The sequence below is a fragment of the Mustela lutreola genome, chromosome 6 (genome assembly GCF_030435805.1).
Source record: "Mustela lutreola isolate mMusLut2 chromosome 6, mMusLut2.pri, whole genome shotgun sequence".
Taxonomy (NCBI): domain Eukaryota; kingdom Metazoa; phylum Chordata; class Mammalia; order Carnivora; family Mustelidae; genus Mustela; species Mustela lutreola.
This window is the reverse complement of record NC_081295.1, coordinates 87,966,093-87,979,441: the sequence shown is the minus strand read 5'-3', so window position 1 is coordinate 87,979,441 and position 13,349 is coordinate 87,966,093. Positions and strand designations below refer to the sequence as shown.

The 13,349-nt window shown below is 49.8% G+C and overlaps 1 protein-coding gene across 1 annotated transcript in view; it reads left to right on the top strand.

The window, feature by feature from the left end:
• LRFN2 (leucine rich repeat and fibronectin type III domain containing 2) overlaps positions 1–13,349 on the top strand; it is a 174,271-nt gene that overhangs the window by 125,297 nt on the left and 35,625 nt on the right. Inside the window, exon 2 of the mRNA XM_059177874.1 lies at positions 8,255–9,679. Coding sequence (XP_059033857.1) covers positions 8,280–9,679 — 1,400 coding nt within the window. The 5' untranslated portion in view covers positions 8,255–8,279. The remainder of the gene's footprint in view (positions 1–8,254; positions 9,680–13,349) is intronic.

The window sequence follows — 13,349 nt, the reverse complement described above, 5'->3', positions numbered from 1 at the left end:
GCATCCAAAAGGTGCTCGAAATGGGGGCAGGGGACATTTTAGAGAAGGAATCTTGAAAGTTGTGACTAAATCAAAGCAAAGATCTCTCTGTGTGAAACCAGAGCTCCCACACACTCACCTATGGGCTGGAATAGAGGCTAACAGACAGAGACAGGGAGGAAGGTCAAGGCTTAAACTGATGCTGAGAGCTGCCAGTCCCGTGGGCTGTCTGTGTCCCCTAAGCAGGGACAGATCACAGGCAACCATGGAGATTAATGCATCTGTAGTTGACAACACGGCAGCAAAACAGCATTTGTTTCCATCAAAGCCGAACAAACAAGCTTGTTCCCTCTCCCCCCTCACACACCATCAGCTCACGGGCAGCCTCATTCACATCCAGGCCCCCATTCGTAAAACCAGGCCCCCTTCTCCCTCACAGCCCTCCATTCAGGCCAACACAACCCGTTCACTCACTCACTCACTTGCTCACTCACCTCCATTCACAAAACACCCCCTCACTCACACAGGAGGCGCCTCCAGGCGCGTGATCAGTCAGACATGCCTGCTTCTTCACACACACACCTTTCCATTCACTTTGCAACCCTGGTATCGGCACTCCACATGTGTGTGCCCATGGGTCTCCCTCAGTCATACTCACTCACACACTGGCTCACAGCTGTCTTGAGACAAGAGGGGGAGTGCTCCACGGCCCTGGTGGTGAATACATTGTATGGAAAACAATTGCCACTCAACTCTTGCAACCAATCCTTTGTGTGGGAACTCAGGTCTCCTTCCTTCCCAGAGCTGCTAGGTTTTGTTTTGTTTTGTTTTGTTTTGTTTTTGTCACTGACGAGAATGTGTGTGATTTTCATATCATTTTTTTATTTCCACATGTGGGGCATTTCCACAGTGGCCCAACCTCGGGGGGTACCTCACACAATGAAAGTTATAATGAAGAAGTGGGCCTTGAGCTGGATTCCCTAGAAGTGGACTTGAAACAAAGATCTGAGTGGAAGTGGTTTATTTGGCGGGTGATTGTAGGTCACGCGGGAAGAGGAGTGAGGGTAGGGAAGGGAAGACAGCCAAGCCAATATGGGGTGTGAGAAGCAGAGGACTGCAAAGGCCACTGGGCTCACTGTCACCGGAGACCTCCAGGAGACTGAAGACCGTGCCTCAGAGTCATCTCACCAGTTGGGGGAGGGAGTTGAGGTACTTATCCTCCATCCCCTCTCCTAGGGAAGCTCTGGTTGGGCCTGCTGTCTAGGGCACTGCTTCTCCAGCATGCCTGGCCTGCCCCAGACAAGGGCGAGCGTGTTCCCGCTACAAGTCAGCATGCGCAGGGTGGCAAAGGTGCCAAGGGCTACAACTGGTCACACGAGAGCACTCATTTTCTGTCAGTTGCTCATTCGTTTTCTCATCAGACGTGTCTCCGATGCCTCCTCAGTGCCAGGTACCGAGTTTGCTACTGGGGATTCAGAGCTGAACAAAATATAGTCCCTGCCAAGAAGGGGTTCCCAGGTGAATGGGGGTAGGAGAGAGCAAAACACATAATTACACTGCAACACAATAAAACCTATCATGGATGCATTAACACAGAGGCCTAATGCTGTCACTGAGAACAGAGAGGAAGCAGTTCTGAGCTTAATAACTTACTTACAATAACAACTGCTTATCTTGCACAATAGAAGTTTAAACAGAGCGTAAATGGGCTCATTCTGCCCTTTTGATGTTTTTGGCATTATCCCCCCACCCACCCACCCCCTTTTTTTTTTTTTAACCTGTTGCCCATGCTGTCTTAGACCCCTGTTTTAAACAAGTTTATGCCAAAGTTTAGGGATTCAGGATGTGGCCTCTGCCTCCACGGTTTTGTTCTGTGTGCTGGCACAGAGAATGTTCTTGCCTGCTCTGTGTGAGTGTCTTCTGTAGCCAAGAAACTCTCGGAGGAGAAGGAGCTCCCTTGGGGATTCAGCTTCCCCTCTCTCTCTCTTTCTCTCTCACCTCCCTCTCTTTTGCTACCCCCTTCAAAGGAGAAGTTGTGACTCCAACATCAACATAGGAGATACTTGAGGTCAAGAGGCTGGGCCTCTCCCATCAGACTGGGAACACTGAGGTCTCAGGCTCTCTCTCTCTCCAGCACAGACTCATGAGGGTTGCTCCCTTCTTTTTTCTGAAGGTTCTAGAAGGATCTGCCTACAGGGCACCATCTGACAGGGAGCTGGAGAAATCAGCTGTCTTGTGTTAATTCATTTTCTTATCCCTAGAAGGAGCCCCAGTCTGTTACATCCTGAGGGGACCTGGTTGGTGGAGGTGCTGGAGATGGGGCTGAAAGGGCCAGAAGCCTCGCCCTGGAGTCAAACACGGGGCTGGGGGCAGGGCCCCCACCTGCCAACTCCAAGACCAGAAAAGCAGCCCCCTCAGCTCTTGTCTGGAAGTTTCCTTTCCCTATCCCCTGGCTCCAGAACCGGTCCCTCCAGGGCTCGCCTTGAGTGGTCTGACTTATGGGGAGCAGCAAGGGCTCCAGGAGGGCAAGTCTGGAAAGAAGGCGCAGGCAGCCGCCTCTCCTGACAGATCTGAACCCCTCCCACTTTTATTAATTCACACTTTCCTGGCTGGGAGCACCCTGGAGGGGCCATTTCTTTTTACCTGAAGCCGAGACAGGCATCTTACTTGATTTACAGGCTCTAGGGGCGGGTGGCTCCTTGGCTGGTTGCTAAGGTATCTTTTAAATGGAAATCAGGGTGGAGAGATATCACATATATCGTGCCAGCCATCTGCTGAATGTTGCCTCTTCTGTCTGGAACAGCTCGAGGTGCTTCTGACAGGGAGGCAGGGCCCAGGGGCTGAGGGAGTGGGGAGGAAAGTCTGTGGTCTCACCATGGAGGCAACGAACGGGAACTTTCCTTTTCTGCCGCCATGTCCATTAGTTTTCCGCTTTCGGTCCTTGCCTTTCTTTTTCCCCTTTGTTTTAAATATAAAATCCCATCTGGAGACTCTGATTACAAACCATCAGCCCTAGTTCCACACGCTATATTTATTGCCAGTATATTTAAGTGTGTGTGTGCATGCGTGTGTGTGTGTGTGCACGTGTGCTTGTGTGTGTTTGTATGTGTGTGTGTGTGTGTGTGTGTGTGTGTGTGTGGATCACCACCATGAGGCCTGACAGGTGGGTCTTTCTGAGCCAGTTAGGCCCCTGCTTCTGAGAACAACATCCCTAAGCAGGAAATTCAAGTGCCCAAATTTAGTCAAACAGCTTGGCCGTCACAGGTTATGAAGAATCCCATGGTGGCGGCAGCCACTTCCTCCCTGTACACCACGCACATGGAAGCCTCTGGGCTGTGGGGTTGGGTGGGGGGGAGGGGTGTCTGCTTTCCTCCAAGGACAGCCTAGAGCCAGAGAGTCATAGTTCTCTGGGTAATTGGGAGAACTTGGGCTGGCCCAAACCTCTTTGAACTTCATTTCCTGGTGGTTGAAATGGGGATAACAATGCTCAAGGCCACAAGGTATGGGAGGGTAGGTTGTTTACTGTGCAAGGCTGTCCAACGAAGGGGCCCTACAAATGCCCTGCAGGGGCACCTTTTCCTAACTGCACACGAGTACCTTATGGACCAGGGGCAGCTATCACCTCGCAGAGCATCTGGGAAATCACCCGAAGAAACCCAGGGAGGGAAGAGACACTGTTTCTGCTTAGAGACACGCAGGTTCTTGCGAGCACCGCAGATCCAGGAAAGAGTGTTTATCCTCCTCTCTGGGATCCTCTGCCTGCCTCTCCAGGCAGCCCCCTCCCTTCCCTTCCCCTAGCCCAGGCTCATAGACATTCTGAGCAGACGAGCTCTTACTCCTCTGCAGATGGATTCCTTTGCATGAAGGCTGATGTTGACATTTGATACCAGCATCCATTTCACAGTCTCACTTCTGATCCCTATGGACCTCTCTCAGCTTTGCCCACAAATAATCCCGGAGCCCCTCCTGCCTGCTTTCATCCACTCCTTTGTTCCTGAGACTGGACCTCTATTCCTAATCTACACCTCTCCTTGCTCCCCTCTGCCACCTCCCCCATCAGACATATTTAGGAGAACCGAGTTGCCCCTTCCAGCTCAACTCCCTGCTCAGGAGAGGGAGCCCCCACTCTGGGCGTGCACTAATTATGCGCACCTACACGTTCCCCTTGCCTCCCTCCCAACCTAGGCTTTAAGCTGCTTTTTGTTTGGTTGTGAGAGTCATATATTAAGTGACAGTTCTCAGAATACAATTTTAATTAAGATTCAATAGTCACTTCTCTGTCAGTAATCTTCCATGCTGATGACTTAAAATATATTTACCCAGTTCTATTATGTCACAGCTTTGAATTCATTAGACGTCTGTTAATCCTTAACAAACTTTAAAAAAGCAATTTCCAAGGACAAAACTGTTTGAAACAATGAGCCCCGCGCAAGGTGCGCACCCTGGAGTGTCCCAGGCTTCCCTGCTTGCTGTCGCTGCTGCCCTCGAGCAGAGGGCGGGTGACTGGACGGAGGACAGCCAGCCCCAGAGGATACTGTAGGATGGGGCAGTCTGCCCACCACGTGCTGATGCAGCCCAGACGGCTAGCATTCCCAGCGGGAGAGGCTGGGGGAGGATCTGGAGGGACAAACCACAGAGAGCTCGCTCAGGCCACAAGCACGTTTGGCCTTGGGCTCCTAGGAACTTGATAAGTCCTCCCATTTCCTTGCGCAGCATGATGTGAAAATGCTGGACGTGCGTCTTGGCCTTTGGTCACTTCAGTGTTTAGGCGGGAGTTGTAAGGAGGATGACTTTCTCTCCGGGCCCTAGGCTTTCAGCATAGTACCCCCCACCCCCGACACATACGCACCACACACACATATGCACACGCACGGCTGCCTCCCACTTAACTAGGGAGGGACATCCCTTGATCCCCAGTAGGCAGAGGGAACACCGTTCACTTCTACTTAAGAAGATGCAGTAGCCAGAGGAACAGGGACTCCCTGACTGTAGGACCAGAGTGAGTCATGCTGGGAAGGGCAGCTGATGCTTGACAGAAGATGCTTCTGAAGTTTTTTTGCTGTGACCACACCTCTCCATAAAGTGGTTTTCTCAGCTGATCAACCAAATGAACCCTGAACAGGGTTAATACAGGCCTCAGAAACTCAGTGACAATGCCAGAAACTCCCTTGGCTCAGTTACTACTTCATTTTCATTTAATTGATATTTACTGGGCACTTGCTAGAAGTTGGGTGTGGTGCTAGGCCCTGGGGATACAGTGAGGGGCAGACAAGGTAGCTAAGTTCTCTGCCTTTTGGCGTTTACAGTCTAGGAAGGCAGAGAGATACAAAAGGAAGGCATTATAATTAAAAGCACAGTGAGCACTCTGTAGGACAAGTATAGAATAAGGGACAAAACAGCAGCAGAGCTGAATTTGGTCCAGGTTGTGCGGAGGCTTCCTGGAGTAGGTGATGTGGAAGCCATCAAGATGTGGAGGGAGAAGAGGAACTTGGCCAGGCAGGAGTGGAGGGAGGGAGCGAGGCCAGCAAGAGACCAGAGTGTGTTGGCAGTCTTGGAGGAAGATTGAGCATTGCGTTTATAAGTGAGAGATGCTGAGCCTCGCTGGGAAGTGAAAAGCAACGGAACGGAGAGTGGTAAGAGATAAATAAACCTGAGTAGTGGCATGGCCAGCCCCTTGCAAAAATGTGCCCTTATGCTAAAAAAAATAAAATAAAATAAAATAAGAAGAGGGTCAATGCAGATGGAGAAGATTCCTGTTTGTTTTGCCAGGGTCCCAGCTAAGTAAGGACCTGAAAGACCTGAGCGCCTTTGAGCACAGAGACAGTGGCAGGCAGAAAGCTTCCACATGTGGACACCTCTGGGTTGGATATTCCTGGTAGGACCTAGGTCAGGGTGGCCAGGACGCCTCCGGGCTGTGAGAACAAGGATTGGCAGGGTGGGTTGTGGCTCAGAAGAGCCCAGAGCATTACTGTGTAGAATTAGGCACATTGGCAAGGGCTTTTAATGACGGTGATTGTAATGAAGATAAAGAGGGGAAAAAAATCCACCACAACAGAGGTTAGTAAACTTTTTCCAGAAAGGGCAAGACAGTAAATACTTTTGGCTTTGGCAGTCACATGATATCTGCTGTAACTACTCCCTTTTGCCACTGTAGCGTGCACACACACACAAACACACACATACACGCCATATCTGTAGACAATATGCAAATAAATGAGCACGGCCGTGTTCTAATAAAACTTTATTTCCAAAAACAGGTGGCAGGCTAGACTTGGCCATCCACTGTAATTAGCCACCACCTGCTCCAACAGTGCTGTCCAATAGGATACCCGATGGCCACATATGACCAAGGAGCACTTGAAATGTGCTCTCAGTATTAAAGACATACCCAATTTTGAAGACTTAGTATGAATAAAAGAATGTTAAATATCTCATTGATAATTGTATGTATTGCTTACATGTGAAAGCAATATTTTGAATATAGTGGTTTGAATAAAATACATTAAAATTTATTTCACTTCTTTCCCTTTTTATATGCCCATGAGAAAATTTTAAGCTACATTTAATGGCTAGTAATCATCTTTCTATCGGACAGGGCTGATCAGAAACAACGCTTTATCCAGATGCAACACAGATTTAGTCTCTGACAGTAAGGGGTCTTAGGTGGGGGATTTACCCTGAAAGATGCAATAATGCAATTCGTATCTTCACCATAAAGTCGTATCTGATTGGAATAAGTTTTTAAATTTGCTTTATATCCTTTTAAATCTGCCAGGTGTTTTTTTCTGCACTTGTGCTTCTCAAACTGGGAGCTCCGGAGCCCTACTTCCTCCAGATATTAACGATGGCTGCTTCTAAAAAGGAATATCTTTAGCTTAAAAGGAGGGAAGCAATGCAGAATTAAACACTAATCCATTTTCTTTACTGCGGCAGAATTCCTCAACCCTTCTGTACTTGCTAATGCATACAGAGCTTTTGCAACAGCAAGAAAAAGCAGGCAGCGCGTCCCCAACTCCGTGGCCTCAGAAGGCCTTCCTCGGCAGCACGTTGTTCTGAGAGAAGCCACCCAACCGGTGTGCAGGATTCTCAAACGTCCAACCCCATTGATGTTTTTAGCACCACATAAATAGAACTAAGTTAGTACAACATGGAATAGTGAGAAAACTGTAAGATTCGGAGGCACAAAGACCTGAGCCAGAGTCCATTCCTCCCTTCCCTAGATATCCATTCATGCAAAAGCACCACCAAGCCAGAGCCTCGTGCCCTGAGTATGTGGTGGTGAATAAAAACAAGTCCCCTCATCCTGGGGCTTTGTTGCCAGTATAGAAGACAAGCAATACACAAGATGAAACAAATATACAGTAAGGTAGATCATGATGAGTTCCCAGAAGTGAACACAAAGCAGGAAAGAGGGACATGCACCATTGGGGTGGGGCCTCAGGGAGAAGGTGATTTTTGAGTGAACACTGGAAGGAGACGGTTCAGGGTGGACGAGTCTTCATCTATATACACAGATAAGCCCTTCCTTGTGAAAGCCGTTCCCAAAGCCCAAATGAGATGATGTGCATGGAGGTCTGGGCAGAGGACCCGGCACATACAGGGTGCTCAGAAGAAGTTCATGCCTTTGCTTCCAGCCTCACCCCCTTCTCCACTTCCCTGAACTCCCGAAGCTTTATCCACCATGTAGATTCTCCATGCGGAAACTTACCTACTTCCCCAATAACGCTGGCATCTCCAGGGGGCCAGCTCTCTCCTTGTCCATGTCCTTGTTCCTTATGAATGTTGGTCCAGTTTGACTTCAGGCCAAGTCAAAGTGCTTCAAAATACATTCAGAACACACTTTTCGAATCTGATGATTATCAGATGAACCACTGGTATGGAACCATCCCTCCATTCGCTCAACACATTTATGGAGCACCTACTGTGTTCTGGGCACTGTGCTAGATGTGTGGGATATAGCAATTAACAAAACAGACAAAAGAACCTTCCATTGTAGAGCTGACATTCCAGTGGGGGAGATAGGAAATATTCCATAAACATAGTTAATAAGCAAATTACATAGTCTGTTAGAAGGTGATAAGAGCTAAGACAAAAAGAAAAAGAAAAAGAAATAGAACTATATTAGCGGGATCGATTGACAGAAGAGATAAGACCTTACAGGAGCACAGGCCCTTCTCTGCTCCTCCAAAAGGCAGGGGTTAGGGTGACAGGTGAAGCCCTGGTAGGGCATTAGAAAGTTGCCTCTTAACCCTGACCCTGTGTCCCTCCCTTCCAGGCACCACAGCCTGAGTGACCAGACCATGGAGACCCTGCTTGGTGGCCTGCTAGCGTTTGGCATGGCGTTTGCCGTGGTCGACGCCTGCCCCAAGTACTGCGTCTGCCAGAACCTGTCTGAGTCACTGGGGACCCTCTGCCCTTCCAAGGGGCTGCTCTTCGTGCCTCCTGACATTGACCGGCGGACAGTGGAGCTGCGTCTGGGTGGCAACTTCATCATTCACATCGGCCGCCAGGACTTCGCCAACATGACGGGGCTGGTGGACCTGACCCTGTCAAGGAACACCATCAGCCACATCCAGCCCTTCTCCTTCCTGGACCTCGAGAGCCTCCGTTCTCTGCACCTTGACAGCAACCGGCTGCCCAGCCTTGGGGAGGACACCCTGCGGGGCCTGGTCAACCTGCAGCACCTCATTGTGAACAACAACCAGCTGGGTGGCATTGCCGACGAGGCCTTCGAGGACTTCCTGCTCACACTGGAAGACCTGGACCTCTCCTACAACAACCTCCATGGCCTGCCCTGGGGCTCCGTGCGGCGCATGGTCAACCTCCACCAGCTGAGCCTGGACCACAACCTGCTGGACCACATCGCCGAGGGCACCTTTGCCGACCTGCAGAAGCTGGCTCGCCTCGACCTCACCTCCAACCGGCTGCAGAAGCTGCCCCCAGACCCCATCTTTGCCCGCTCCCAGGCCTCCGCCTTGACCGCCACGCCCTTTGCTCCACCCTTGTCCTTCAGTTTTGGGGGGAACCCGCTGCACTGCAATTGTGAGCTGCTCTGGCTGCGGAGGCTGGAACGGGACGATGACCTGGAGACCTGCGGCTCCCCGGGGGGCCTCAAGGGCCGCTACTTCTGGCATGTGCGTGAGGAGGAGTTTGTGTGCGAGCCACCTCTCATCACCCAGCACACACACAAGCTGCTGGTTCTGGAGGGTCAAGCGGCCACACTCAAGTGCAAGGCCATTGGGGACCCCAGCCCCCTCATCCACTGGGTTGCCCCCGATGACCGCCTGGTGGGGAACTCCTCAAGGACCGCTGTGTATGACAACGGTACCCTGGACATCTTTATCACCACGTCTCAGGACAGCGGCGCCTTCACCTGCATCGCAGCCAACGCTGCCGGGGAGGCCACAGCCATGGTAGAGGTCTCCATCGTCCAGCTGCCACACCTCAGCAACAGCACCAGCCGTACCGCTCCCCCTAAGTCCCGCCTCTCGGACATCACGGGCTCCAGCAAGACCAGCCGGGGAGGTGGAGGCAGTGGGGGCGGGGAGCCTCCCAAAAGCCCCCCGGAACGTGCTGTGCTTGTGTCCGATGTGACGACCACCTCGGCCCTGGTCAAGTGGTCAGTCAGCAAGTCAGCGCCCCGCGTGAAGATGTACCAGCTCCAGTACAATTGCTCTGATGATGAGGTACTGATCTACAGGTGAGCCGGGGTGGCAGCGGGGCAGGGAACTGTATGGCTGGGGAAGGAGGAGGCACTAGGGAGGGTTTTGAACTTTTCCCACCCATGCCCCTTCTCCCAGAGGTGCCTGGGGGAGTCGTAGGGTGAGCTGTGCCCACGGTGCAGGTAAGAGGACATGGAAAGCACATCGACTCAAGTGTAGGAAGAAAGGAACTCCGTGGGTAGCCCCAACAGATGTGTATATAGGAGGACCAAGCCCCCCAGGGCGTGGCTCTGGCAGGTGGGCATGTGGCTATGAGCCTGCGAAGAGTGGATCTGGCCTTCACCTGGACATGCATGTAGCCATGCTTCAAGCTTAAGGTCAGGAAGAGTAGAATTCGGATTACAGCCCCGCCACTTAATAGTCATTTAATTCTCCCGGCCTGCCTGTTTGTCCCCACCCGTAAAATGGAGACAATGTGTACCTTAGTCTGGACACTTGATTGCAGGTGATGGAACCCAATCCAAACTGACTGAAGAAAGAGAAAGGGAAAAGGGAGAGGTAGGGTGTTGGCTCATGTAGTATTAAAGTCAGGAAGCTGCTCCAAGCTCAGCCAGATCAAAGGCCTTCCCACAACATCCTGTGTTTTTAGACTTTCTTACCTTCCCTAAGCTCTACTTTCTTCTGGTTGGCCTCACCGCCCCCCCCCCCCAACACACACACAGTCTCTTCCGTCTGAGCAGCCCTCGAGGGAGGAGAGCATCCTTTTGTTCTACTCCCAGCTGGTGCCACAGGAGCCTGGATGAGCTCTGATTGGCAAAAGCAAGTCACAGAAGCCTGGATATTACAGGTGGGGTCATCCTGTCCAACCCCCCCAACCCCGTGCTGGCATCTCTGGGCACCAGTCTCCTTTATCTGAAAACAGAGATAATAATGTTGACCTTGTAAATTTATGGTGAGGACCAAGGGATCATTTCCTGGGCCTGGTAGAGAGGGAGGTTAAGACTAAAAAGCAGCCCCAGAATCACCTACGTCGTTCAGAGGGAGGAGCTCCCAGAGTGATAGCTCCAGGCCCCAGGGTCCAGGCTCCCACCACCGATGAGTTCCTGTCTCAGCCAGCTTCAGTTTGCGGTAAACATGAAGCACATGGCCAAGAATCTCACTGCTCAAGAAATGCCTGGTTTCTTTGGAAATCCTCTGTTTTCTTTTATGCTTTTATTTTATTTATTTTATTTTATTTTTTCAGAGGGAGAGAGAGAGTACTGGAGAGTAAGTTGGGTCCAGAGAGAGGGAGAGAGAGAATCTTAGGCCAGCTCCATGCGGGGTCTGATGCAGGGTTTGAGCTAATGATCCTGAGATCATGACCTGAGCTGAAATCCAGAGTCAGACGCTTAGCCGATTGAGCACCCAAGTGCCCCTTTTTTATGCACTCAAAATGATTATTCTGAGAAGTGATCCCATAGGCTTCATAGACACACAAAGGGTCCCTGGTGCAGGAGCGGTCAAGAGCATTGAGAGTTCTTCTGGCTCTGATCTCAGCTGATGAGTCTCTGGGTGGAAATGTGTGAGGGAGAAGAGCTTATGAGGAAGGCATTCATTCCACAAATGGAGTCCCTGAGACTGGGGTGCGTCATGGAAATCGGTGGAAACCAGGGCACTTTCCTGGTCTGGCATACGTTTGGTTTGTCTGGAGAGCAGCTTCGCCTCTCCAAATGTACAGAAAGCAGCATTAAAACCTAAATTAAATGTTTGCACACACACACACATATAAAGAGATCCATAGATATATCATTAAGCCTAAATATACATGTATGTATTTTTCTAATTATAAAAGTAATAGTCACTGTAGAAAATTTGGAAAGTAAAGAAAATGACAAAGAGAGGGGCATCTAGGTGGCTCAGTTTGTTAAGTGTCCAGCTCTTGGTATTGGCTCAGGTCATGATTTCAGGGTCGTGAGATTGAGCCCTGTGTCCAGCTTTGTGCTCAGAGCAGAGTCTACTTGGGATTCTCTCTACTTCGCCCTCTGCCTTGGCCAACAAATAAATAAATCTTAAAAAAAAAAAAAAAAAAGGAAAGAAAATGACAAAGAGAGAAATAAGAATTATCTGTAACCCCACCAAAGTTTATCAGAGGCATTTGGCTTCTCAGTTTTATTTCAATTCAGAACAATATTTATGGTCAGTCTAGTCTGTATCTCTTAATTCTTTGCACATTATAGCTTGCTTAGTTCCCATAGTAGTAAAATGTTTTTCACTTCTCTGCACCACAATTTCTGTACCAATCTTCTACTGTTGAACATTTAGGTTGTTTCTCATTTTGAACATTGGAAGTAACGCCTCGATGGATCATTGTACCTAAATATATCTGTGCAAGTTCAGTGATTTCCTTAGCTTATTTTTCTAAGGGTTGAATTACTGGTTTAATGAGTAAATTATAATCTTTATACATTGCATGTAAATATTTACTGACCACCCCCACACTGGTGGAAGGCGACAGCGCCCATTTCGACCACACCTTTCCCAATGACTGAATATATAATCAAGTTCATCTCTGCCAATTTTATAGGTGAGAAATGGAACTTGTTTTAATTTGTATTTCTCTGATAACTTGTGAGGTTGACCTTTGGGAAATAAGTATATTTCTTCAATTGTGAATTTATTATATGGTCTTGACTTTGATAAAAAGTGTAAAAGTGAAATGCTACCTGTTCTGAGGCTCGCACAGGCAAAGGGCGGAGGGAAGACAGTGCAGTGGGTGATGGGGGAAGCAGGGCTGTTGGTGTTCAGATAGCAGCATGCCTAAATGGTGCCCCTCCCTGGGGGCCCCAGAAACCCAGCCTGGGGCATAGGAGGGGCTGGAGTTTGGCTCCTGATGTCTCTCAAGACAGAATTCGAGCAACTTACATTCGGTGGTTCAGAACCTGGAGACACTAGGTTCATGAAAGTAAATGAAATGAGAGCATCAGAAACCTTGGAATTAAAAAAAATAATAATAATTCAAAAACAAAACCAAAAGCAAACCCTGCTGACTTCCTCTGAGGGCCGTCACAGGGACAGTAGGAGACAGAGCTCAGAAGCTCAATATTGTGAGTGCGCAGCTCCTGTTGGAGGTACACCCATCATTATCATTATTATTAGTAAAAGTAATAGTGATGGTGAGAGGAAGACCATTATCTTGCCTGCCGAGCTTGGGGGAGGAAACGGAAGAGGAGGGTTAAATACACAATTCAGTCTGAGTTCCAAAATCTTAGAGAAAACGTTCAGAGTGAGACTAGGCAGATGACAGGAACGGCGATGGCGGGTCACCGTCTTTGCCGGCTTACTGCGTCTGACCCGTCGCTCAAGCGCAGAGTCTGAAGTAGAAATGGCCCAGAGAACCAGAAAGCTCTCCCCCAGAAAGAAGCAGGCGGGATTTGAACCCAGGCCTTCTGGAGTCCGCGTCTAGACTCAGCTCTGTGGTGGAGCCGCCCAGCGCCCCGACAGCGACTCTGGCTCTAGACATACAGGGCACCGAAATAGGCAACGGAACTTTTAGAAAATGAACTGGGGCTGCACAGTGCTTCTGACATGCGCAGAGTTGAGCCTGAAAGTGTACACAAGAAGGGAAGAAAGGCCCAGAGCGGAAGAGGAGGAGGCGTGTGCGCTGTGCGGAGTGAGCCAAAGGCAGCCCAACGGGGCTTTTTAATCCGTGTTGGTAGCAAAAAGGAAAAA